We start from the raw sequence: 26,212 nt of genomic DNA, 5'->3' as shown, positions 1-26,212 counted from the left end.
TCCATTGGGGCCCTTACACCGCCAGTGGAACATAATTAGAACATCCTCTAGCTATAAATTGGACTGAGTTTGGTGCATTGTTCAATCCATATTATTAAGTGATTAGGGTTCTAGTATGTTGTATAATTTGTAATTTTTTTTGTTGTCATCTTTATTATGAGATGAATGTTATGTATTTATTTATGTTATGATAATTTTTAAAGGTTATTTGATTGAATTATTTTCCTGGATCTTCATACATACATATGTACATATACATATATGTACATACATACACAAATATATATATATATATATATACAAATACATATATGTATACATACATACATACATACATATACACATACATACATACACAAATATATATATATATATCCAAAATTTTTAGAATTTCTTAATTTTACATATGTTTAAAAGAATTGTGATTTTTTTTATATTTATACTAAAAATAATTAATTTAAAAAATTATAAAATTTAGAACATCTATTTTTAGTACTTTTTTTAATATGCAATGCAATCTTCAAAAGAATTAAAAAAAATGCAATGCAATGTAGCAACAAACATATAACAAAAAAATAATAATACAATATAATGTAGTACCAAATGTTATAAATAATTAATATAATATAATTTTAATATAATAAAGTCCAGTCCCACGTACCAAATGTTAGATAATACAATATAATATAACATGGCAAACTCACCATTAGTATATTGCAATGTGCTAAACGCACGGTGAGTGACCCTCAAAGACATAAACGCATCTAATCAATAAATTGTTGAAAAATACGACTTAATCATTTGCATTAACAAGTACAGAGGCTAATTTAACCATATGAAGAGGCAAAAAGGCGCGGACTAAGAAGCACTTCAAGTGGAGTAGCTTTAGCAGAGGTTAGGCCCATTGTCTCAGCCATGTCAACCGGTTCACCTGATGGGGTTGTAAAATCAAACCCATGCACTAATGAAGCAAGCATTAGTTGCATAACTTGAAGGCCATATGACACTGCAGGACACATTCTTCTTCCGCTACCAAATGGTATCAATTCAAAATTTTGTCCCCTAACATCAATATCCTTATGCGTTGTAAGAAATCTTTCTGGCTGAAATTGACATGGCTCCTCCCAAACACATGGATCGCGTTGAATCTTCCAAGCATTAACAAACAGCTGGGTGCCAGCAGGGACATGGTAACCATTGACGGTGCACTCTTCTATAGACTCGTGAGGCAGTAGAAGTGGTAAAGCAGGGTATAAACGCATTGTTTCCTTGATCATGGCCTGCAAGTAAACCAAATTTCTCATGTCTGACCCATTCACTTGCCTTTTAGTACCAACCTGAATGTCTAATTCATCTTGTGCCTTCTTCAAAACATCGCGATTGTTGAGAAGTAAAGCAATGGCCCATGTCAATGTAACTACTGTGGTGTCTGCAGCTGCTACGATTAGAGTCTGCAAATTAAAACGCAGTAAGAAATCTGTGACATTGGTATAACAATACAACACACACACGCACACATAAGTTTTTCATGAGCATATAATATACCACGCATATTGCTTTAATGACAGTGTCAGCATCGCGATCAGGAAGCTGCTCTGCATTATCATCAAGTAGCGACAACAACACATATATGAAATCCTCGTCGCCCTTAACTTCACCAGAAACTCTTTTCATCTTGTGCTCATCCAACCATTCTTGCAAAATAATGTCAAAATATTTAGCTGTCTTGCTCATTAATCTCTCATACCCGCCGATATCTAGCCATCTCAAAAAAGGCAACGCATCAGACACCACGAACTGACCAGTCAAGGCAGTGAACTTTGTTATTTGTCGTTGCCAATCATTAATCTCTTGTGATTGTGAAGTGTGACGTTTTCCTGCAATTATTCTCAAAACAACGTCAAGCACTGTGCCCTCGAGCCAATGGATCATATCCACCAAAACTACTTTACGTGAACTGCTGCTACTTACGCAATTCTTGTATAACCTCTGGATTGAAGCCTTCACTTCGTATTCACGTACGTGTTTGAGCTTCTCAAGGCGATGACTTGATAGAAGCTCAATTGTGGCTATCTTAAGCGACTGACGCCAGTAGTTCCCATATGGTGCGAAGCTTATGACCGAAAAGTTGTACTCCAAAAGCTCCATGGCCATTGTTTTGGGGCGACTTGCAAAGGCTTTGTCATTTGTGGTAAAACACTCCTTAGCAATTTCCCAATTGCTCACCATTAAAGCCTGTTTCACTCCCAACTTCATAGTGAATATTGGTCCATATTTGTCAGCCATGTCGCCCAAAACTCTGTGAGCTGGCTCTGGCCCTCCTAATTGTTAAGGAATAACAGAATGCATGCCAGCTGTCATTTTATGATTGGTCAATGTGTTTGAAGACTGTTATTTTGCATTTCAGTTTGTTATAGCAGTTTTGGTGTAGTCTCTCGTGTATATAAAGAGCTGCATCAACTTGTTTCATTCAATTAATAAATAATAACAAATTGTGTGTTTCTTTTCATTTTTCTTGCTTATTTTCTCACGATCCAAACATCATATCATTCTAATATGGTATCAGAGCAAACAAACATGATTAATTCAAATCAAGCTTCTGCGTCTGTCACTTTCAACTTCATTCAACCAGTTAAGCTCGATAGATCAAACTATCTAGTATGGAAAGCTCAAGTGCGTGCGTCAATAATTGCTAATGGACTTGAAGGCTTTGTTACTGGTGATAGTGTTTGTCCAGATCGATATCTCAACTTAACAGAGGGAGAATCAAGCAGCTCAGCAATGCTAATCTCACAGAGGCAAGAAAATCCAGAATATATTATCTGGATGAAAACTGACAAGCTTCTTCAAAGCTGGATGCTCTCGTCAATGGTAGACAATGTACTTATCATGGTGATTAATTGTGAATCTTCACTAGAGCTGTGGGAGAGGCTTGGTCAGATCTTCATGTCTTAGTCGAAGGCCAGATTTCTGCCACTGAAGTTGCAGATCCAATCAACTAAGAAAGGATCACTCTCTGTAAGTGACTATTTCAATAAAATGAAGAAGATAGCTGATAGTCTAGCTATTGGAGGTAATGCACTTTCATCAAATGAGTTGATTATGCACTTACTCACTGGACTAGATGATAGTTATGAATCTCTTGTAACTAATATCCTCACTAGACTTGAGAAAGAAGAACTTACTGTTGAAGAAGTATATTCAATGTTGCTTAGCCATGAAACTAGGTTGGAGATGAGTAAAGGAAAACTACAGAATGAATTAATGCATGATATGACTGCTAATTTTGCTCAGAAAGGTCAGAATCATAACAAGAATAATTTTGGAACTCAGAAAAACAACAATTCTAGTGGAAATTTTGGAGGTTTTACAGGAGGACTTTATCAAGTTGAAAATCTTTCTGCAGTCTGTGATAGTTCAAAGTTTCCAGTTCCTGTGTCCAGTTTGTCTAAGTCTGTCTCAGTTTCAAAAATAAATGCAGTGTCAATGTTTGCTCAGTTTGATTCTTCAAACACTTTGTCTCAACTTCAAGTACCTGTAAATGACTTTCAATTCAATAAAACTGCATTTATGACTTCTGCTGTTTCTAACTCAAAGAGTGTTGATTGCAATATTCTGCACAAAAGAATGGGACATCCTACTGTCCATGCTTTGCATCAAATTATGAAAAGACTGAATTCAAACTTTCCAATTGATAAAACAATCAAACCTCAATTCTGTGATGCATGTCAGTTCGGGAAATGTCATATGCAACATTTTCCTTCCATAGAAACTTCAACAACACAACCACTAGAACTTCTTCATGCTGATCTCTGGGGACCAGCCCCTATTTCATCTTCTCAAGGCTACCATTACTACCTATCAATCATAGATGACTACACTAGGTTTACATGGATATTTCCTCTCACAGCCAAATCAAACACCTTATCAGTATTCACAAACTTCAAAAATATGATTGAAAACAGTCTTGAAAAGAAAATTAAGTGCCTTCAAACAGATTGGGGGGGTGAGTTCAGATCCTTTGTTCCCTATCTTGCTTCTCAGGGTATTCAATTTCGCCATCCTTGTCCATATATCCATCATCAAAATGGCAAGGTGGAAAGAAAACATAGGCATATTGTAGAAACTGGATTAACCCTTTTAGCTCAAGCTCACCTTCCTTTGAAATTTTGGTGGAATGCTTTCCATACTGTTGTTTATCTCATTAATAGACTTCCCACACCTGTTTTAAATAACAAATCTCCTTTTGAAATGCTCTTTCACAAAATACCAAATTATACAGTCATGAAGGTCTTTGGATGTTCTTGCTATCCGTATCTAAGACCTTATAATCATCACAAATTTGCTTTTAGAAGTCAGAGATGCATATTCCTTGGTTATAGCTCCCATCATAAAGGGTATGTTTGTCTTCATTCCTCAGGAAGAATTTACATAAGCAATCATGTTGTTTTTTATGAAACAACTTTTCCTTTTGAGTCTGGTGTTGATTTTTCTTCCGCTGATCATTCCAGCTCATCCTTGTCTTCACATTCTGTAAAACCACAAGTTACTTTCACACTATCACAGTCTACATTTCAACTTGATGGTTCTGCTTTACAATCTTCTCCAGCAGCTGATCTACTCTCACCTTCATCTTCTTTATCCTCACCTGAACTAAACACTCAATCTCAGACAACTCCCTCAACTCCAAATCATCATTTATCTCTACCTTCTCCACTTATTCAAGGACATCCAATGGTCACCAGATCCAAAGCAGGCATTTTTAAACCTAAAACAACATTTCTTACAACATCCTCATCATCACCACATGAACCATATTCAATATCAGAAGCATTGGCTGATCTCAAATGGCTTCAAGCCATGAAATTGGAATATCAAGCATTGATGGATAACAAAACCTGGACATTGGTTCAACCTTCATTTCCAGTCAAGGTCATTGGCAGTAAGTGGGTTTATAGGATCAAATACAACCCTGATGGCAGCATTTCCAGATACAAAGCTCGTCTGGTTGCTAAGAGTTTTCATCAAACTCAAGGCATTGATTTCAATGAAATCTTTAGTCCTGTAGTCAAAGCTTCAACTGTTAAAGTCATCTTGAGTTTGGCAGTTTTGAATCACTGGACTTTAAGACAGGTTGACATCAACAATGCCTTTCTTAATGGTCATCTTACTGAAGAGGTTTACATGGAACAGCCTGCTGGTTTTGTTGATCAGTCCAGACCCCATCACATTTGCAAGTTACAGAAGGCTCTTTATGGTCTTAAGCAGGCTCCAAGAGCCTGGTTTGACAAGCTGAAGCAGGTGTTAACAGCTCAGTGGGGTTTTCGAAACTCTAAATCTGATACTTCTTTATTCTTCAAAAGGGTTCAGGGTCATCTTCTGCTTGTCCTAGTATATGTGGATGATATAATTGTAACAGGGTCTAGCACATGTTTGATTCAGCAGGTCATCTCTAATCTTCAATCAACTTTTGCCCTTAAGGATCTTGGGGAGTTGAATTATTTTCTGGGTATACAAGTTGTCAAAAACAGCTCAGGTCTGCATCTCTCTCAATCCAAATATATAGTTGATCTTCTTCATAAAGTCAACTTGCAGGATTGTACCCCCTGCTCTACTCCTATGGCTGCTGGTACATCTCTTACTAAATCTGATAGTGAGTTGTTTGCTAATGCTACTCTGTATCGAAGCACTATTGGTGCATTGCAATATGCCACATTAACCAGACCTGAAATAGCTTTCTCTGTTAATAAGTTGAGTCAGTTCCTAGCTGCTCCAACAGTGAATCATTGGCAAGCTTGTAAACGAATTCTCAGGTATCTTAAAGGTACTTTACATCTTGGTTTACAGTTCTATAGTCATGGAGTTCAAAGTCTTGATTGCTTCAGTGATGCTGACTGGGCAAGTGACAAGGATGATAGGAGGTCCATTGCTGGCTACTGTGTTTTCTTAGGTTCAAACCTGGTTTCCTGGTGTTCCAAGAAACAAGCTGTGGTATCCAGGTCAAGTACAGAGTCTGAATATAGAGCTCTAGCTCTAGCAGCCTCTGAGGTTTTGTGGATCAAATCTCTGTTAACTGAGCTTAGTGTTTCACTCATCTCAAATCCAGTAATCTGGTGTGATAATCAGAGTGCAGCTGCATTAACTAGCAATCCTAAGTTTCATGCTCGAACTAAACACATTGAGCTGGATGTTCATTTTTTGAGAGAAAAAGTTGCAAATCAGAGTCTTCAAGTCAGCTACATTCCCAGTTCAGATAATACAGCAGACATTCTTACTAAAGCCTTGGCTCATAAACCTTTTCATTACTTATGTTCCAAGCTCAATCTTAGTTCCCCAAGTTGAGCTTGTGGAGGGATGTTAAGGAATAACAGAATGCATGCCAGCTGTCATTTTATGATTGGTCAATGTGTTTGAAGACTGTTATTTTGCATTTCAGTTTGTTATAGCAGTTTTGGTGTAGTCTCTCGTGTATATAAAGAGCTGCATCAATTTGTTTCATTCAGTTAATAAATAATAACAAATTGTGTGTTTCTTTTCATTTTTCTTGCTTATTTTCTCACAATCCAAACATCATATCATTCAGTTTCTTTTCAAAAAAAAAAATAACAGTCTTCAAACACATTGACCAATCATAAAATGACAGCTGGCATGCATTCTGTTATTCCTTAACACTAATAGATGTAGGTGGCCTACCAAAGGCCATGCTCCCCCTGCTCTCGGTGCCCGTTGAGCTTGCTTCTTCTTGATTGTCCTTTTTTGCCCATTTCTTGAAATCAAGAGGCAAATTGAGAGGAATATCACTAAGGCTGAAATTGCTGCAGCAACAGTTGATTCTGTTGAAAGATTATTCATGGCAATCACTTTGCAGCTGGCTCGGGGACTCTGAAAATGAACAGGTTATTTCAGAGCAATGTCTATACACTGATAACATTTAGGTGCATTTAACGTAAATTTAAGATCTGCCCCTTTTCGACAATGGTATCTTCCCCAACCCCAAATGGTTTTATACAGCCAACCGGTGGTTGCCAAACAATTGTGATAAGCATAGGTAAAGGTATGTCTCCTATTGTAATTTCAACCAAACAACCGTGGTTGGAGATAACGCTGGAATACAGCAGGGATATGATATTTTTATGGGAGGATTTGGTAAATTTCATTTGCTCAAAATATCGGGCATGTTTTATTTTAATTATGAGAAAATTATCTGGGAACCTCCAATTAATCGTCGAAATTATAAGTACATGGTCTTGCATATTATGAATAGGGAAATTGAGCAAGATGCTGGTAACGCTGAAATTGCTTGCAGCTGGCTCTCTAAATGAAGATGCTAGTGCATCTGAAAGTCTATATATATCATATTTAAGTGCATATGGCTTGAGCATAAGGCCATAACAAGCAAAAATTATTAGCCGTAGCTCATGGACAAGCCCATGGTAATCCCATATATGATGAGCACTCAGTCTAAAGCAAGAACCATAATATGGGATATTTTTCAACAATGTCATAGTTTTTTCAATGGATTCATCAAATATTTTTAATACAGCAAATTTGGTGGTCGCCGATAATCGTAATTTCAACCTTTAAAGTTGGAGATATTGTAGGGATATTAGAGTTGGAGATTTTATAACTTTTTATCATACAGTCCATTTCATTTTTTTTATAAGTTTTACATATAAAATTATCATAATTATTTTGTTATCGAAACTTGAAACAATGCAAAAATAATAATATTAAGAAAAGAGCTAAAAAAAATTAGAATTATCTGTAAATTATGAAGAAAACTTGTTTATTTACAAATTGAGAAATAAACATCAACATTTATTTACAATTTAAAGAAAGTGTTTGAAAAAACCGATGAGAATTAAGGAATTGATAGAGAAAACGAATAAGGGCTAACGAAATAATTTTATCGAAATGTATTTTAATAATAAAAAACTTAATTAAAAAGAAAGCATATAATAGAAATTATGAGACTAGTTTAAAAAAAAATCAAAGGACTTAAATATTATTCTCTTATATAGAAATCATGTTTTTTTTTTATAATAAAAAGTAATTAAATTTAAGTGATGATACTTGAATCCCTATTTATTAACCACCACATCATTAGCTTGGAAAAAATGCTTTCATTCCCTATATAATCCCCATAATTATAAATTTCCCTTCATTTTCAATTTTATCATTTTTCAATCACCCCACTTTTAAAACTCCTTAACTATGCCAGGCTCAAAATCTAGATGGAGTATCAGTCAGTAATCCAAGCAAAAGCCACGATCCAAGCATAAAAATGCAGAATCAAGAATTCTAAAAGGGTTTTAGCAAGTTCTTGGAATTTTTTGTTTGTTGTTCTTGAATCTAGACATGTGACTAGAGAGATTTGGCTTTTGTGACTGAATCTAGATATGTTTTTCATTTTTTTTTTTAAATAAACGGTCAAAGTTATTGAAAGATTGGGAAAGATACAATATTCCATTATTCAATTATTTTTTAATTGTGTTGTGAAATTCTTCCAAATTAATAATTCAATTTCAATATTCTTTTTCACTCACGTTTCAACTTTCAATCTCAACTTCAAAAGAAATGATGGTTGGGTTAGGCATGGTTGTAAAAAATTGCAAAAGGGATATCATAATTGTTGCTTTTGCTGGAGATGTAGAGTTGCCAGAAGCTGAAGGAGTGTGTGTAAAAGGATTAAACTTATAATAAATGATATTTTAGGATTATAAAATTATGGTGAGAGATAGAAAATTATTTTAAAACTCATGATGCGTTAAGTAATTGAGGCTATTGAGAGAGAGATAAAAAGGGTCAAATATAATCCTCATTAAATTTTTAAAAATATAAATAAGCATTTACCTGTATAATCTGATCGAATTTTAGTTTGTTTTAAATCTATCATTGTCTCTTAAGTCTTATCCGTCCATCGGAATTTACTTATCCATAAACAGAGTCCACTCCTAACTATCCAAGATAAAAAGCGGCATTTTGAAAATATTATAAAAAATAGGCCTCAATTGGCAATTACGGAAAGTCACTCCTCCATGTAAAGATGCCAAGAAACTTTATAAAGTTTTAAGACTTGTTGTTGAATTTTTGGGATTTTGAATTTCGATGAGAATCATAAAATTTTGTAGTAATAGGAATTCATTTCAGCATATTGAGATGGTTATTTCCCATTTGTTCCATTAAATTTGGTAGGCTCTAGTTGTTTACTCATTTAAGGTCATCAAGTCAAGCTTACTGTCACACCAAGGTTAAGGTGAAATTAAGAATCTCCATCTTAAGGTACCTTTGGAATTATCATGTTTTCAAGCGGGAAAAATTAGTTGCAAAATAAGTTAATTACAAACATTTATACATATTTAATGAGTTTCTTAATTTTATGTTACTTATTATTAGATATAACTATTTGATTTCTCTAATATTTATATTTTTAGTTGATAATATGAAAAAGAACAATAAAGTTAGGGATTTTAATATTTGAGTCCCAACTTAACTCCTAATATTATATAACACTCATTATGTTGAACTTTAAAACTTGTGAAATTTTTAATTTACTATCTAGTAGATGAATATTATGTCAGTTGAGATTCAAAAGAAATAAAGAGACTAAATCTTGACTTTTAATATATGACATGTTGTAAATATTTATCAAATGCATACGATATGTCACTTAAGAAGTAGATAAAATGTCTTTAATTCTTACTCGGGGTAAAAGTACTTATTTGAAATTCATCAGATATGGTATATATATAACATGTCGTTTATGGTTTTAGGAAATAGATGACATTTTCTATAATCTTTACCGTAGAGGGAAAATTAAATGACTTGTCGTGATGACATGTCGGATAAACACAAGGAACTTGTATGTTGTACCATTTATATTTTCAAATATGAATCCTCTCCTAGCCTCTCCTAATAAAATGAGTAATCAATATTGAGTCTTGAATTTTTTGAATTGTAATTCTAATAAATTAAGCAGACTTATCTCACTTTATTTACAATTAAATCAATTTTTTTCCTAGAATTGGAACACTAAGAGTGATTATGAGAAAAAAAGGCTAAAAAAGAATCCTAAATCTATATTTTCAGCCATGATGCGTATTGATTTATTTAAATAAAATTAATTTAAGTATAATTATGTTACATTAGCTAATCCGTGATAATTGCGTCAAACAATACCTCGCCTGAAACTACATTAAAATCAATTCATAATTTTTTTTATTGAAACTGAGGAATCTGTTTCTTCCAAGTCAATAATTAAAATCATTTTTATCTACCCTTTTCATAATTCATTGTGGCCTACATTCTGTTCAAAATCTTGCACTTGGCAAGAAGTAAATCCCTTGGGTGCAGATGCGCAATCAACCCTTCCGTCTACGGAGACGCCGTTGCATCGCTAAATTCTCATTGCTTGCGGAAAAGTTAGACGTGGCTTCCGCAGCCAGTCTTCTCAATACCAACATCACTTAGCCTAATTCTTCTGGCAGCCCTGAAGTTCCTTGGCGATCCTGATGCATGCCACCATGGGACAATTTGTCTTGATTGCATTGGAAGCAATGTGTGACCTACTTGCTACGTATCCCTCCTGCAATAGTCACATTAGACATGGTCATACAAGGAAATGCCTAATGGAGCTGTATGCTGAATGAAGCTGTAAATTCTTTTACAGCTTTCCCAAGATATAATCCTTCATATGACTCAAAGGCTTGGAATGTAATAAACACTTTAAAGAGTCTACTGCAAGAATACCTTTTGCACGGCACTCATCATGGTCTTTAGGGAAGGAGAATTCATCTTTGCACGGCTTGCCATCTAATGAAGTTAGAAAAATGATCAACTCCATGGAATTTTAATACAACAATGCAGAATAAATGACAGAAGAATAGGACTGTTATTTAACAAAGAAAAGAAATTAACACGAGTCGGGGACCTCATCCAATTTGATGTATCCAAATGGCAATCTGGGGTCACTTTCATCTATCATCCGTGATAAAAGTTTTTCCAGATCAGTTCCAGTGCCATCACCAACCCATCCCCACTTCTCAGCTAAATTTAACATTTTTGTGATGTGTGTAGCATCATGAAGAGGGCCTGTCCATAGGGGCCCTGACACCACCAGTGAGCTAGAACCCTGGAAGAACCAACAGAATTAGAACATCCTCCAGCTATAAATTGAACTGAGTCTAGTGGCAATATGAAGAGCAACAGTCTCTACACCAAAGCATGCACCAGACGGACGGGTCCTCTGACTAAATTATTGTATTAAGATAAAGTCATACAATAGTATTACTGCAGGGGCAACTCATTTGACCAAGTTCCTCCCAAGAATATGCTTGAGAATTCCCACAATGGTTGCAGTAGCTAATGAAACCGTAATGCCTGTCATGAATGGTGAAGCCATTGATAAACATTGCCAGTGAGATTCAGTAGCTGGAACAAAATCGGGACCGGCTATTACCTATTATCTGGTAACGCTTTGCGATGCACTCTGAGCATAACCCTGAAAACAGGCCCATGATATGAATAGTATGAAAAAAGTGGACTGACATGGTAACCTTGTGCAGAAGCCTCCCGTACTGCCCCACCAATGAGCATTCGCAAACCAATCTCATTTGAATAAGGCATGGGGAGAATATATGCTCCATATGAAGCTAAAGAACTAGGAAAAGTCAAAAAATTACAGCTATTATCACTCTGCCACAGCTAGTACACAAACATCAGATCATATGCATTATTAAGATGAAAGAAAAGGATAATGTGCAAGCAATAAGGTAAAACACAATATCAGAACAAAAAAAAAATTGCATTTATGTTTCCTATTTCAGCCAGATATCTTTTGTTTCAGTTGCTTAACAGCAGGTTTGAAATTGAGAACTACTGGCGGATCCTATAACCTGTAGGAATCAAGAAACCTGTGAAATAAAACATTTTTCCTGTTCATAGGCAAAAAATTGGATCTGAACTTCTGAGAAACAATATGACAAAAGAGTTCTCCCAACTGAGCTGTAAAAAGAATCTTAATTTCGTTATGAAGGATCCAAAATGCTAAAACTGCAATTTAATTGCCCATCTAAGCTACAAAACGGATTCAAGCTTCAGTTATCGATCACTTGTAACTTACAGCAGTTGAGCTAAAAGTTATCCAATTTACTTCATTTAAAGAGGATCAATATCAAACATCTTGAATGCGATCAAATAAATACTCAATTACTTATTAGGCCGGTGACCACCGGAAGAGTAGCCATCAGTGGACGTCAAATACAGCAGCCCATCACGCTTCACTGCATTAAACACTGTCCTCAAAAAACTTGAATCACTCCCAAACGAATCAATATCAATCAAATCAAAAAATTCCCTTTTTAAATAACACTCTGACAAAACTCTATTTGCATCAAAATGAGTAACAACCCATCTTTTTTCATCCCCTGAACCCCTCTCAATACTCTTCAAATTACCCAAAATAACCCTCCTGTGAGCATCGTTTCCGTCATTCGCCATCACAAAATCTGCTTTTGCTTCAGCGAGGTACCGAAGAGAGCGAATTCCGCAACCACACATCACATCTAAGACGCGTAATTGTTGCTTTGATTGCTTGTACAGCGCCGCCGAGAGGACCCCTAGGTCACGCCCAGTGGCGCTCTCATGGCGAAAGAAGGTGTCTTCGGTCTCGAACTGGAGACCCCTTTCTGTTTGGTAAGTGGGTTTGTGGTAACTTCCATTAAAGCAATGAATTTGTTGAGAGATTGATGGTTTGGGGTTAGGGTTTTGGGATTTGGGTAATGGCTCGTGAAGAAATGGGGAAGGAGATCGGGTTTTTGCGGTTACTGTTAACATGGCGGGAAAATTATGTGGGATAGTTGGATGATTTTCCCGGGGCTTTTATATGGGCGTTAATTGGATAACAGCCACGTCGACAAGTGGGCCCAAGAAGTGAATGGGTGGGTGGACCACTCGCATGGTTTTTCTATTTTTTGAAGCAACTGTATATCTTTGGATTGTTTTAGCGATTCTTTCCTTTTCGAGGGTTTGTGTTCGGGGCTTAGGGTTTGTATTTTATTTCATTTTGATGTTATATTTTTTCTTTTGGAATGTGAAAGTGAAACATTGACCTCAGCTAGAACTGACCAATATGCAGCGTTTGTTATTTTTGTTCTTTTCACAGGATGTTGTTGTGTTTTTATTTGTATGAATGGAGAGACTCCAGCAAAGAATTGGGATTTGAACAAAGCAAGAGAGCAAAACAGAAGAGAAGTAGGAAGCAACCGGATCACTCATTAAGGTAAATCTTCTGTTTTTCAATGGAGAATTCACAGTGAACATAAATATGATGACACATTTGCTTGTTCTACGGTATTGATTGAGATGATGGCACTGTTTCTCTTTTTGGTATATTATACCCCAAAAGATTGTTGAATCAGTATTTACTAAGTCATCAATGACTGGAAGATACTGTTCAAATTATTTGACTGTAACTCGGCTCTCTTCAATTTGAGTCATTATTCTTCAGCTTTTGTAACCAATTTTGAAGATATTAACTTTTTAGATAGTTTAATCATGAATGAAATTTTCCTGTTTTGCTTTCAGATGAAACATATTAAAAAAAAAAAGAAAAGAAAGGAAAGAGGTTATCTAGTTGTTTTTTGTTTGATCAAACTTGGATTTCATTTTCAAAAGTATACCATTGCTAGTAATGAAGACATTTTTTGCACCACATAATTACAATTGAGCATGAGAGACAAGATATGGTCGCATTTCTGCCAGTTTTGCCAGATAAAATTTAGAATCTGATTTTGAATATATGTTCAGGTCCAGGACACTGCTATCTATGTGAATGTGTGTGATGTATATTAGTAAAAAAATTTTGGGCTATATTCCGGTCCTTTTTGGAAAACTAAAGAATTTGGGCCATCATACTAAGACCTTTTTCATTTTCCAAACTTGGAGAATGATAAAAGGCCGTTGAAAATATCCCAACAGCAAAAGCACTGAAACTCCGTGGATTAGATTTCCTATTGTTAGCACCTCAGAGAAGTGTTACATGTGGTTTTAAATTGGCAATAAGATAAATAACACAGAACATCACACAAAAAATACAAATTATAAAGTGGTTCGTTTTTGTGGGTGTTAGTTTGCTTAAGTAAGCAAAACCTCTAGGGGTGATGCAAGAAGTCTGGGGTTCTGTGGAGTGGGGATTGGCTTGCCATCATCTTATGCTTAAAAAGGTTTGTTCATAAGCAGTGTTGCATGTACAGGAGGAAATTATCAAGACATTGAGTTAAAAGTTTGGGAAATACTGGATCTATTTTTATACAAAACATACGAAAACCATATTAAAAACACACTGGTGCCGGTCACTACTCATAATTACTGAATCCCAATTCCATCAGAAGAGCATCAATGGCTAAGCTAGGAACATCATGAACTGACTTTTATCAAATGTATTCTAAATTTGAGGATAAATCATATCTGATTTTGGATTAGGGATAACAAATCAATTGTTTGAGCCACAAGAGAAACTTTTAAGTTTTTCCGTACATTATGCTTATCATTCAGGAGAGGAATTCTAACCACACAAGGGAATTCAGCAGTATCCTAACATGTGTTGTTACCTCTATTTCCCTCGTGTGGTTGGTAAAAGTGTCAAGTTTATGCCGTGGTTTTGGGGAATGAAAAGTTTTTCTTTTTCAAACTTCAAAACTGTGATGCTTGATGAGAACAAATGATGGCTGCTTTTGATAGAGTTCTAAATATGGTGAAAACGGAAGGACTTAAATTTGGCATATACTTCCATTCGGTAGAGTTAGGTGGTTTGTTCTGCCTGATGAATTGTTATATCTGTACTCGGAGTTCTTTTAGTAGAATAAGTGTTCCATGATAAGACCTGAGGTGTATAAATGAAAGAGCGGCTCGCAAGATCCTGCATGTTAGTTCTGTATTACTTTTTGCTGATTGCTAGGTTGTAATGCTATGCTTTTAATCTGTAGTCTGTAGAAATCGGGAATTGTTCATCTGAAGTATGCTCTTGCCTACCTAGGGCATCCTGCATTATGCTTATCTTAAATATCCCTCCAGGTGTTTTTTCCATTTGCTTATAAACGACTAAGGGCTTATAAAAGACTAAGGGCTACTTAGATAATATGAGTGCTGTTGGATGCATATCAGCTCCTTAGTTCGGTCCAAGTTACCGTGGGCCTGAAATGACTTGGACTTACCCTAACAGTTCAGAGAATTTCGTTCATTACTGACAAATTACATTTGTCATTTTCCTAAAAAGTCCGGTGGCATTAGGCAACATGAGTAATTTTACAGGTCTTTGCAATTAATGCCATTTAAAAATAAAATCTGGGAAGGCAGTCTCAGATTTTGTAATGAAGAGGATGATGCAATTTATAGTTATCTAAATAATCTGAAATATGAAGTAAGAATTTGGGTGCTTAGATGAAAAAGATAACAATGCTTTAACTTTCTTGTTCGTATTTGTTGTAAATATGTGGAAAGCTAGAAAATTTTACTATTATACTCTCGTTACATTTAGTGTCTTCCTCTGCTTTGGCTGATTAATGAAGAAATTAACTTGTTGAATAGAAGGTCTGCAAAACTGAGAAAAGCAAGAAGCTTCTCCAAGTGAAGCTGTGAGATTCAGGGAAAGACCTCTCCAGTAGGTAGTAAGACTCTTTGCACCTGTAACATGTATTCACATCATTTTCTTATGACATATGCATGCCTTTATCTGTTCACATCTGTTATGCTTTTTTGAAGTAAATACTATTTCAATTTTAAGGAAAACAACATAAAGAAAAAAGGGAGAAAGGAAAAGTTTTCTCCCTTTCCCCTTGTTCATATCACCTCTGTACTTGTCTTTATTCATTTCCATGATCACAGACTCTTGCCTCTAGAGTCACTCCTCAAGATCTACATCTATTGACATATATCTCACCATCCTTTCCCTCCCCGCAAGAAAAAAAAACATCCCAACTGTCAAAATGTCTTAATAATTTCTGTTGAATATTGGCTTCAATTTTATGTTTTAAAGATTTAGTGTATTTTGTTGTATTCGAAGGCTCATAAAAAACCGTGTCAGAGGCTGGAACAGACGGAAGTTCATGGACATTTATTGATATCCACCCAGTGGCTAGTTTTTCTTCTAAACTCTGTGCTAGCTTCCTGGATAAAGGATTAAGTTCCTCTGATTTATTAGACCCAGTGGCTAGTTTTTCTTCTAAACTCTGTGCTAGCTTCCTGGATAAAGGATTCAGTTCCTCTGATTTATTAGAGTCTCTATTTCTAGGAATCAATTTAAAATTTCCCTAGATTATTGCATCCTTTTATCTCCTTATTGTTTCTTTAACCACTGATTCCTTTTCTTTGCCAAATGTTGTTTTATATTTCTGAATTTTTACTTTCAAAGGTTTCCAGTTGTGGTCTCGATGTGATCAATTGAATATCAACAATGGGACTTTTTGTTGGTGATCTTTCATAGATTTCCTTGTCCAATGCCGGAAATGTCAGCTTTCTTAGAGATGGAAGATCTTCAAGAAGAATTATTAACCTCACCCTCTCATACATCATCTTCTTCATCTTACTCTTCTCCACCTAATTTGTACCCATTCTCAATTGATGCTGAACTCTGGCTGCTGGCTGAGGAAAGGATCCAAGAGATATTATGTACCATTCAACCTGCTATAGTTTCTGAGAAAAAGAGGAAGGAGGTCATCAATTACATTCAGAGGCTAATTAATGGTTATTACGGGATTGAGGTGGGTACCACCACCAACTTATCTAGATTCTTTATTGTCAATGTTGCTAATGCATCCTTTTTGATGTAGCTTTGTCTCATTCTATGTTAAAACTAGGTTAGTTTATAAATTTGTGCTTCCTGCTTTTAATGGTTTTCAAGTGGTAGATCTTCACGGCAGCACATGTGATCATTTTATGAAGTTTATGATTGAGGCTTGCCCCATCCATTGTCCTTTATTGCACTTCCATGGCAAAGCTAAATTAACATTAAACTTGATATGACCCTTGTTCTTCTTTTTTGTGTTTTGGGGTTTCCTATAAATGATCATGACGATCTGAGATGAGTTGTTTAAAATGTTACAGTTATAGGCATCTGAGATGTTATCAGATCATTTTTAGTCCAACTTCCAAGATATAGGATATTAGATTTACTGTAAAATCATATCTTTCTCAGACATTTATATATCGGCCATTGTCTCTAGGATTCAGTAGTCACTCCTCTGGGACATGATGATGATCCTGTGAAGGGATCGAAATTTTGGTCACCAACATATCTGATATGCAAGATTCTTTGAAACTACATTTTATGGATTTCTTCTGCCTGCAGTTTGTTGAAACACAAAAGTTTACTGGAAAGGATGATGAATATTTTTTTCCTGTATGTATATACAAGACTATTTTGTTGCCTTTAGGCTTTAATTAATCTGGATTTCTTTCACGTTGCCATGCACTTTCTAATAGGTGTTCCCATTTGGCTCGGTACCATTGAAAACCTATCTTCCAGATGGTGATATTGATTTGACTGTGCTTGGCCATCAAAATGTGGAAGAGGATTTGGCTAGATTTGTCTGCAAAATCCTTGAAAATGAAGACCAGGACTCAGTTTTTGAAATAAAGGATGTCCAATATGTTCCTGCACAGGTTTAGCTCTTGATTGATCTTTTGCTACTCTGAGCAGTATCCCAATTTTTCCAGTATTAATTCTTTCAAATTGGTAATTTTTCTGGCAGGTGAAGATAGTAAAATGCAGTGTGCAAAATATACCGGTTGATATATCTTTCAATCAAATGGCAGGACTTTCTGCACTGTGCTTTCTTGAGAAGGTACAATCTGGCACTCAAGGCATGTGTAGTTAGCACATTAACTTAGGCTTCCAGTGATCAGGTCATTCCATTCACATGCACAAAAGGGTTGGAATGAACATATAATAATGAAATCATTTTTGAAAGTCCCCTTCATTATGAAATATGTGTATAATAGAGATCATTTGGTATAAAAGAAAAAAGTGGATGTTTTTTTTTTTGGCTTTTCATGATAACCTTCAACAGTTTTTTACTAATTTTCAGCTAGTCTAACATGGTTGATTGGTGGATATGAGTTCAGCTTTTATTTCTCATAGAAGCAAAAAATAAACTGCAATTTCTTCCTGCATTTTACACAGGTTGACCAGCTTATAGGGAAAGACCATCTTTTCAAACGAAGTGTCATCTTGATTAAAGCCTGGTGCTATTATGAGAGCCGAATTCTTGGTGCCCACTATGGTTTAATTTCGACATATGCATTAGAAATGATGGTCTTACATATCATAAATCTCTTTCATTCATCTTTATGTGGTCCTTTGGCGGTTAGTATTTCTTTTGTTCAGAATTTTCATGTGCTTAATGCATCACTTATACAAGTCGTATTGTTCTGTTTACAGGTCCTGCATAGATTTTTGGATTACTACAACACATTTGATTGGGACAATTACTGTATCAGTATAAATGGTCCCGTTGCCATATCTTCACTTCCAGAGATTGTTGGTAGGTTGCTTTAATAACTTACAGAATTCTACTGAACGATATACATTTTAACTTCAAATCTCTCTGCATGTTTATTGCAGCTGAGACTGTGGAAAATGATGGGGACGAGTTATTGCTCAGTCCGGAATTTTTGAAGAAATGCAGAGAAATATATTCAGTTCCAATCACGGCACTGGAAACTACAGGCCATGAATTTGCCATTAAGCATCTTAACATAGTGGATCCTCTGAAAGACAACAACAACCTAGGCCGTAGCGTCAGCAAAGGTTCTTTTCTTTGACTAATGTAGTCCTAGGCCATTGCCTGGATTTTTAATGAGCTCCGCAAAACAAATGTCATTCAAATTCCAGTTGTTTCTTGGAAACGTGCAGATGTTCAAATACTAGGTGTTTCTTCAATTGCAACTTATATCTGAATACTTAATAGGAGAAATTGGAGTTGTGTTTTATATTTTTTATAACACAGTTGATACTATTTTATTCTTTCATTTGCTGATGGTATTTACATTATACCTATTCTCCGTTAGGAAATTTTCACCGAATAAGATGTGCACTTTCATATGGGGCCCAAAGGCTCGGGGAGATCCTTACGCTACCGGGTCATTGCCTAGGTATGGGACTCGAAAAGTTCTTTATAAACACTTTGGAGAGGAACGGAAAGGGACTAAGGCCGGATGTACAAGTTCCTATCCATGCATTTGGCTGTGGAAAATCTGAAGCAGCTGATCTGAGTGGAGACTATGACAGTTATTATAATGGTCTACTGTATGGCCAGTGCTATCATGATTATACCTTGCCTGTTACCGCCCAGTTCAGTCCACCATCACCTCCTTCTCAAATCCCGAGCAGAAGTGCATGGGATGTCCTGTGTCAATATGTGCAGGGCAAGGGGAATCTTGTTTATCAATGGGGAACAGAGGTTTTTGTCCCAAGACTGCCATTCTGCCATCCTTATGCTTCTCAAGTACGAGCGTCCACTTTCAGTACTGATGAAGGAGAGAAGTCACGAGGAACTGGCACATACATTCCTGAGAGGGTATGTTCATTTTAAGACTTTCATTTTGTCGAGTTTTTGAAAAGATGATGTCTTTCATATATTCCTATTCCTTTTTAAATGTGAGCGATTTGCCTAGTCAACCTAATATCAAAGTGGTTGAACTTTGTTTACCTAAAAGATAAGGCGTCGATATTGCAGACCCGTCCTCCGCCTATAGAGATAAATAGACCAGTGAGGGCAAGGAATCCAGAATCTCTAAATCATGTTCCAGTGTCCAAATTAAGAAGAAAGATTGACAAGGCTGAACGTTTACCATCAAGAGATAACCTTGAAAGTGGCTGTTCTCTCAATGTTGAAAATGGTTGTTCTCTAAACATGGAAAATAGCTGTTCTCTCAATCTTTCACTGGAAGAATTCCCCCTTCTTCCAGTCACAAAGAACCTCCCACCATCAGCTCCCAACCAGCAGTTTGATCAGTCTACCGATAAGTCTATGCAGGTTGATGATGTCTCTTCCCCTGTAGTAACAACCATTATGTTTGGAACTTACGAGCATTCACTGAAACCATCAGTGTTGCCTTCGCCACCAGCTAGGATGAAAGTCTCTGGTGCTTCAACCACTTTGGACACAGAACCAGGCCGCACAATAATGGGAAGGCAGAAGCAACAAGAACCATCCGGAAGTCGTGATGAATTGTATGGCATTTTCTAAGTCATTCTACTGTTAAGAATATGAGAGATTATCATCTAGACTTTTCCACTGCTGGTTTTATCATCTAAACTTTTCCATTGCTGGATTTTTACTGCAGGATTCCCATGAAACCATACCATCTGAGGGATGTCAATGACTTTCCACCACTGTCCCAGTAAAAGCTTTACAGGATGGAATCATCAATCACAACATACAAGTTGATGCCCCTATTCAGAAAATGCAGGAGTTTATACCAGCTTAGACAGGCTTTAGATCAACAACAAAAGTTGTTTTACCCTTTTTTATTTTTCTAGTTTCTATGGAACAAAGAGAGATTTTGATAACCTTGCCATTGTCATCCTCTCTCCCTTTCCTTTGGGTGAAGAAAAATGTTCATATAGATGAGAGACAAATGAAAACCTTGCTTTGCCTACAAGGTTTCTCTGTTGCCAATATAAATGTTCTTGTGTTTGTTAGAGCTTTCATTGACTGCTATTCCATCTATGTAAGGAAATGATGAAGATCATTCTTAAAAGAAGGAAAAGATGCATTCTTTTCTCAAATTTTGATCTCATCTTCTTCTATGCTATGCTGAGCTTTTGATATCGGGTGCAAATATGCGTTTAAAACAATATACGATATAAATTAATTAAGTTTATATTCGCTTACATAATAATCACTAATCACAATCCTATATTTTGCTCAACACATTATCAATACAGCATGAAATCTAAATCCTCTTCTCTCAAGAAGATCAAACGAACTCTTTTTACCAGTTTCCATGATTTTGGAATACCCACAAAACCCGGCCTTGAAATGATGCTTATTATCAAATTCCAGAAATTTGACGAAAATCATATTCCAGGCAAGATACACTTGATATCAATCTGATTTGTCCAAAAAAAATTTTTACAAGCAACTCAGATAAATGGAGTAAGACATTGCTAGGACAACATAAGGGATACAATGAACTTCCTGGATACTGACACGTAAAAGAGTAGCATAATCCAATGAACTCCAAAGATACTGTGGAAATTTAACTAAATTACAGAGCGAGTGACTGTCCGAGGAGTGAAAATGTACATCTGACAATCATGGGCATCAACTTGAGCACCAAATGATGAGACGGCATCTCCAGTAACTTGTTTGTGCTGTAAGCATTGAGTAAACCATGCAAGGATTAAATGAAGTTCCAGAAAATTTAAGTTAAAAAAAAGGGGGACTTGATCATATGCCATAATTAGGAAGTTAAAATTGGCGAACAGAGCTTAAACAATCAGAGTTCGATACTAATGAAACACTGAGGAAAGCAGAAAGCCAGAGATAAGGCCAATGTGCGATAAAAATGTGAGTTTTTACTTCGAGGCTGAGAAGCGGAGCTTTTACACCTCCACAGCATTCCAAAAATCTCAAGTCAGTTCAAATCAAAAGAAAGAAACTTTAGCAGCTGATATAAGAAAGATATACTACAGACGATCACATTGAGAAAAATTTTAAGCCAGTCTTATGCAGCGGACAACAATAATAATAATGCATGATTATAGAATTAATCTGCAGAGCAATGCCTTAAATACCACTCAGCAGATCAGTTTCTTACCTGCCACAGATCTCTTACTGAGACTTTTGTGCTGGATTCAAGCCCTAATGCATCCCATTGTGCTGTGATAGTTTCAGCTTTTGGACATCGATTCCAGAGAGCAACCACCAAGCGATGTCCAGACAAAGGACCCACCCAAACCTGCAGGACAGAATCACTAATACATGAACCAATTTTATCAAGCAGAGAGATTTTTTGTTTGCTTTGACATGTTCCCCTTCTCATTAAAACTCCATTTGAGATTCTTTTATCCTTCCGTTACCTAATAAACCTGCGCATATTTTCGGTTTTTATTTCTCTTTGCACTGAACAGTTGGTAGCATTTCTTTAGGCAGCAGAAGCAGGCAAAACTATACACACATTCAGTTGTGAAAGAGAAAGGCTTTACAAGCATAAAGCTAGGAAGGTGAGTCACTTCTTCCAATTTCAATCAGTCAACATTTTGAGCAAATTCACATTTGAACTGGAATGATTCGAATATGATCCCAAATTTTGGGCAACAACATAGACCCAATATCCGGTATGAGGAAATGAGAAAGACCTGAAGACAATTATCTGTGCCAGAAACATACACTTTCCGTCCTTGAACCCCAAGTGGATCTGCAAAGGGAATCAAAATTCTTATATATTAATTTTTCTAGATATGATAAGAGGGGAGAAATAAAAATTATGTGAAAAGACATCTTTGTTCGAAGCAATGAAGACTTATGGCAAATTTCACAGTAAAAAGGTCACATCAAAAAGGAAAAAGATTTATCAACTAATGGTTTCACCTTGATTTACAGCAATGACTTCTTTATTGCTTAGAATCTCAAACGTTTCTGCAGTCAAGTTTCTTACATCACAACCGATCAGAAGGGGTGCCTGTAAACGAAGGACAAAATTCAGATTTTAGGTGAAACTTCATATGCAGCTTATAGGCCACAGTTGACAACTGTAGATAAGGAGTTCTACTAAATCATACAAGATGCAGCTGATCTAATAATAGAGGCTGACCAAAGATTGGGACATTGCTGGCTAAATGTGAGAAAAATGGATAAACAAAGACAGATAACTTATAAGCTCAGCCATATAAGATTGTTTTCTTCATACAACACCACAACTAAGTTAAAAGCCTAATCAAGCATATGTTGCAAGCTAAATGAGTGAGAATGAAATGGAAATTGAAGACAGACCTTCATTAGAGCCCAGATACTAAAATGAGCACGATACTCTTGGTAAGACATGCCTCCATTGCCAACTTCTAACATGTCAGGATCTGCCCAAAAAGAATAAGACGGCAAATAAGAAAAACTATTTTCGTTCAGGGAAATAATACTTGCACCTCCAGACAAAGTTTTTTAAAAAAAATTCTCATTTTTACCATTCCATCCACCAGGTCCGGCATACGATGCCCATTTGTCATTTATATCCGCAATACTAGTCATGCTTCAGAACAAAAAGACAAGCCAATTATTGTTCACGGAAACATTAAATTTTTGCCCATGGTCCCCTGCTTCAACCAACACCCGAGGATCATATGCCAAAGCTCTAATGAGTGAAAGTATTTTTCACATTTTTAAAGGGCAAAGAGTTCAGAACTATTACCTAGCCCATGTATCATTGATATCGCCTGTTGTACGCCAACTATTTCCAACTTTTCCAGCCCATAAGGCAGGGTCATCAACACCCCTGGAGAAGCAAAATAATATGGTGAAAACTCATCTCCGGATAACAAAGATTTAACTCAACACTCTTGCACAATGATCAAGAAAGCATATTACCATTCACAAATAGAATAGAAAATTGAGCGTCCAGTTTCGTTTAAAGCATCACCCATTGGTGGGTATCTGGAAATATAGAACCACACCAAGTCAATTTTAAAGACTCAATACTGATGTTTGACAACATAAAGGAATCTAAGATGAGATGAACCTTTTTTTTGGTTCGATTCCCAGATTGAAACAGTTATCATACTTCAAATAATCCACACCCTGATAATAAAACATACAGCATTGAAAAAATGGTCAGTAAAGGTTAACAGGAACTCTCATTTAACAGGAATTCTCATGTGAACATATATTCCAAATCTTGGCTTGAAACGAATTCCATTCTCAATTTTTGGATAAAATGATATGAAGCACAAATAAAAGTAATTTCAACATTTTCAACAATAAACAGCATGAGATACAGAAACTAACCCAAGAAGCAAACAATGGTGCATCATCTTTTTCGTGGAAAAGAGATCCTGGTCGAACTTGACATGTAAACACCCTAAAAGATCCAATTGTGTGTGTCAATAAGAGTGAGGAGGAGATTGAAAAGCTAGGGATTGTTAAATGAGAAATGGTAGTCTCATCATTTTACAACGTGAAAGGCTTTGACTAGCAGTGCAAAATCTTGTCCTACCCAGCATCTGAATAGATACCAAGCTTGAGGCCCTTCCCATGAACATAATCAGCAAGAGCTTTAATTCCTGATGGGAAAGTTTTAGTATCGGGGACCAACTGACCCTGCACCAGCAAAGAACCAATGATTTAGAAATGGTTTCCACTTTTTTCCACAAACAATTTCATAAAGAAAGCATAGTGTGTGTATAAATGTGTTTATGTCTCAGAATGCTTTGCTAGCAAAATGAAGTCGTTTGAAACTGAAACAACTATTGTATCCACGGACACACCCACACACAAACACACAAAAAGGTCCTAGGAAATAATTAGATAGTACAACACAAGAGATTACAGGCATTGAACATAGAATAAACTTAGATGTCCCAGTGATAGAAACAACAAGATCTACTATTGCTAATACAAATCATAAAGGTTGCGATAACTGTTACGCGGTAAAGTTGTAAGAACCAACTTACCTTAAAATCTCGTAGTGGAGAAGACCAGCAGTCATCTACATTCAATTTTCATAAATAAGTAGAAAGCATAACCAAAATAGAAGTACAACACACTTGAAACATGCTAGAAGTATACCTATATTCACATGGTCATAGCCTAATTCAGCCAAGCCAGTTGAAACAAGTGCATCGGCTGTCAACAATGAGATCAAAAGTCAGTACTGATGGACGTCGTCCAAGGAAGAAAAGAAATATTAGTAGTTATACAACAGTCACAAAAATGTCAACTACTAACTCTGTCATGACAAAACCCGAGCTTGGGGAAAAATTGAAAAATCAGAACTTTTTTCACGTCATTTAAAACTGGGATTGAATATGGTAAACGCAATCCCGGTCTCTCAATGTGCACAGATAAATGATCATGCTGTGGACAAAAATGCAGTTAAATAGAGTATGCACATGCAAGCATCGTCTGAAATGGGAAGGCATATTTGTGAAGTATTGAAAATATTTAATGAAGTATTCATCATCCCCAAATCATGTATAAAATTCACATATATTTCAATGCACTAGTAGGACCAAGCTGTTTGGTCAAGCCTATTTGACAGAAGCCAATCTTTCTATCCCCTGCCGACTCGATTTCAACTTTCAGCTATTTATCGGCCACTGCACTATTTTTCAGAATCATCATCCCTCATTCACCCAAATTCTCTACAACCCAAGTGAATTAATCTGCTTATCTTTTATTCTTGATAACTAGATTTTCCAAATTGTCATTGCCAACATGTTAACAAAGTTCATAACTACTCCCTAGCATGGTATAATAAAACAAAGGAATCATATGAGTTAGCAAACAGATACCAGTTTCTTTGATGATGGTTTCACTGATATTGCAGGCAAAAAAATTCCAGCTATTCCACCTGCAAGACACAAACAGAAAACCAAAAAGAAAAAAAAAAAATCAAACAAGTCAACATTTTCTCCTAGACATGCACAAAAATGGAAATTTTGTGACACACGGTACGCGTGCGTTAGCAAAAGTGCCTCCCAAAAAGTACACCAAAACTCCAGAATAAACCAAAATCGCAGTAATACCAAAATCATTATACCACCAAGGTCACATGATATTCAAGTTTATCCTTTTGTAGCTATTAAGTAAAATCCTTGAAAATTGGAGCATGACAATTTTTTTTTTAAAAAAAAAAAAAAGTGGAAGAACCCATACCCCATTTGAGGAGTAGAAGCCAAGCCGTTATTGAGTTGAAGAATCCCATAATTAGAAGTATCAAAAATCTTGCCAAAGTTTCTGCTGAAACCACGACTGTAACTTGCTTTCTCATAACTCTGCAACAAAGGCACCACCACTCTCCCCGCAAACCCCACATCGATAATAAGAGACAGAACCAAAGCAAAAACGAAACGTTTCTTCTTCATTGACGACATTGCCACTCCCACTCTCATTTTCTCTCTTACACCACTTTTCTTTTCTTGTTCCTTGAAACCCATAGACAACCGAAGCTCGGAAATATAATCTTGCTGTGTTGTTGACTTTCTGTCTCGATTTTA

The 26,212-nt window shown here is 36.1% G+C and overlaps 4 protein-coding genes across 17 annotated transcripts; 1 reads left to right on the top strand and 3 right to left on the bottom strand.

The window, feature by feature from the left end:
* Nucleotides 1-827: 827 nt before the first annotated feature.
* On the bottom strand, nt 828-2,286 carry LOC102616816 (xanthotoxin 5-hydroxylase CYP82C4-like). The gene is made up of 2 exons (XM_025100806.2): nt 1,546-2,286; nt 828-1,451 (listed from the first exon to the last, which is right to left on the bottom strand). The coding sequence occupies exons 1-2, from the start codon at nt 2,284-2,286 to the stop codon at nt 828-830; spliced, it is 1,365 nt and encodes a 454-aa protein (XP_024956574.2).
* A 7,909-nt stretch (nt 2,287-10,195) lies between these two features.
* On the bottom strand, nt 10,196-12,838 carry LOC102619918 (tRNA (guanine(26)-N(2))-dimethyltransferase). The gene is made up of 6 exons (XM_006486128.4): nt 12,212-12,838; nt 11,459-11,659; nt 11,280-11,379; nt 10,931-11,131; nt 10,750-10,812; nt 10,196-10,585 (listed from the first exon to the last, which is right to left on the bottom strand). The coding sequence occupies exons 1-6, from the start codon at nt 12,832-12,834 to the stop codon at nt 10,472-10,474; spliced, it is 1,302 nt and encodes a 433-aa protein (XP_006486191.1). The 5' UTR covers nt 12,835-12,838; the 3' UTR covers nt 10,196-10,471.
* A 174-nt stretch (nt 12,839-13,012) lies between these two features.
* Nucleotides 13,013-20,799, top strand: LOC102618267 (uncharacterized). 13 transcript variants are annotated; one of them, XM_006486127.4, is made up of 12 exons: nt 13,013-13,044; nt 13,163-13,279; nt 15,586-15,665; nt 16,409-16,757; nt 17,479-17,658; nt 17,748-17,840; nt 18,179-18,361; nt 18,437-18,539; nt 18,620-18,805; nt 19,066-19,574; nt 19,719-20,230; nt 20,344-20,799. In XM_006486127.4, the coding sequence occupies exons 4-12, from the start codon at nt 16,494-16,496 to the stop codon at nt 20,402-20,404; spliced, it is 2,091 nt and encodes a 696-aa protein (XP_006486190.1). In that variant the 5' UTR covers nt 13,013-13,044; nt 13,163-13,279; nt 15,586-15,665; nt 16,409-16,493; the 3' UTR covers nt 20,405-20,799. The 13 variants fall into 13 exon arrangements, with proteins under 13 accessions (XP_006486190.1, XP_024956382.1, XP_052295405.1 ...); XM_025100614.2 differs by having other exon boundaries at nt 15,589-15,662; nt 16,481-16,757; nt 18,179-18,539; XM_052439445.1 differs by having other exon boundaries at nt 15,589-15,662; nt 16,417-16,757; nt 18,179-18,539.
* A 237-nt stretch (nt 20,800-21,036) lies between these two features.
* On the bottom strand, nt 21,037-26,212 carry LOC102620382 (alpha-galactosidase 3). Of its 2 annotated transcripts, none has more exons than XM_025100619.2 (15): nt 25,872-26,212; nt 25,508-25,566; nt 24,783-24,839; nt 24,668-24,702; nt 24,211-24,314; nt 24,003-24,075; nt 23,737-23,795; nt 23,586-23,651; nt 23,410-23,493; nt 23,186-23,250; nt 22,998-23,080; nt 22,596-22,686; nt 22,395-22,422; nt 21,823-21,963; nt 21,037-21,376 (listed from the first exon to the last, which is right to left on the bottom strand). In XM_025100619.2, exons 1-14 carry the CDS (start codon nt 26,150-26,152, stop codon nt 21,867-21,869), a joined length of 1,182 nt encoding a protein of 393 aa, XP_024956387.1. In that variant the 5' UTR covers nt 26,153-26,212; the 3' UTR covers nt 21,037-21,376; nt 21,823-21,866. The 2 variants fall into 2 exon arrangements, with proteins under 2 accessions (XP_024956387.1, XP_006486193.1); XM_006486130.4 differs by having other exon boundaries at nt 22,364-22,422; nt 25,872-26,199.

The sequence above is a fragment of the Citrus sinensis genome, chromosome 4 (genome assembly GCF_022201045.2).
Source record: "Citrus sinensis cultivar Valencia sweet orange chromosome 4, DVS_A1.0, whole genome shotgun sequence".
NCBI classification, from domain to species: Eukaryota; Viridiplantae; Streptophyta; class Magnoliopsida; order Sapindales; family Rutaceae; genus Citrus; species Citrus sinensis.
This window is presented reverse-complemented; position numbering and strand designations above follow the sequence as displayed.

Bases quoted from the DNA above. Each gene is read 5' to 3' on its own strand.
- LOC102618267 (XM_025100614.2), top strand. From the start codon at position 16,494: ATGCCGGAAATGTCAGCTTTCTTAGAGATGGAAGATCTTCAAGAAGAA. The intron at 18,540-18,619 runs GTAGGTTGCTTT...TGTTTATTGCAG, and splicing joins TTCACTTCCAGAGATTGTTG to CTGAGACTGTGGAAAATGAT. The intron at 20,231-20,343 runs GTATGGCATTTT...TTTTTACTGCAG, and splicing joins TCCGGAAGTCGTGATGAATT to GATTCCCATGAAACCATACC.
- LOC102616816 (XM_025100806.2), bottom strand. From the start codon at position 2,286: ATGGCTGACAAATATGGACCAATATTCACTATGAAGTTGGGAGTGAAA. The intron at 1,452-1,545 runs GTATATTATATG...TTTAATTTGCAG, and splicing joins TCATTAAAGCAATATGCGTG to ACTCTAATCGTAGCAGCTGC.
- LOC102620382 (XM_006486130.4), bottom strand. From the start codon at position 26,152: ATGGGTTTCAAGGAACAAGAAAAGAAAAGTGGTGTAAGAGAGAAAATG. The intron at 23,796-24,002 runs GTTAGTTTCTGT...TTTTATTATCAG, and splicing joins CACCATTGTTTGCTTCTTGG to GGTGTGGATTATTTGAAGTA. The intron at 23,652-23,736 runs GTTCATCTCATC...CTATATTTCCAG, and splicing joins GGAATCGAACCAAAAAAAAG to ATACCCACCAATGGGTGATG.
- LOC102619918 (XM_006486128.4), bottom strand. From the start codon at position 12,834: ATGTTAACAGTAACCGCAAAAACCCGATCTCCTTCCCCATTTCTTCAC. The intron at 11,660-12,211 runs GTAATTGAGTAT...GACTTTTCCTAG, and splicing joins GGTGGTCACCGGCCTAATAA to TTCTTTAGCTTCATATGGAG. The intron at 10,813-10,930 runs GTCCCCGACTCG...TAACTTCATTAG, and splicing joins GATACATCAAATTGGATGAG to ATGGCAAGCCGTGCAAAGAT.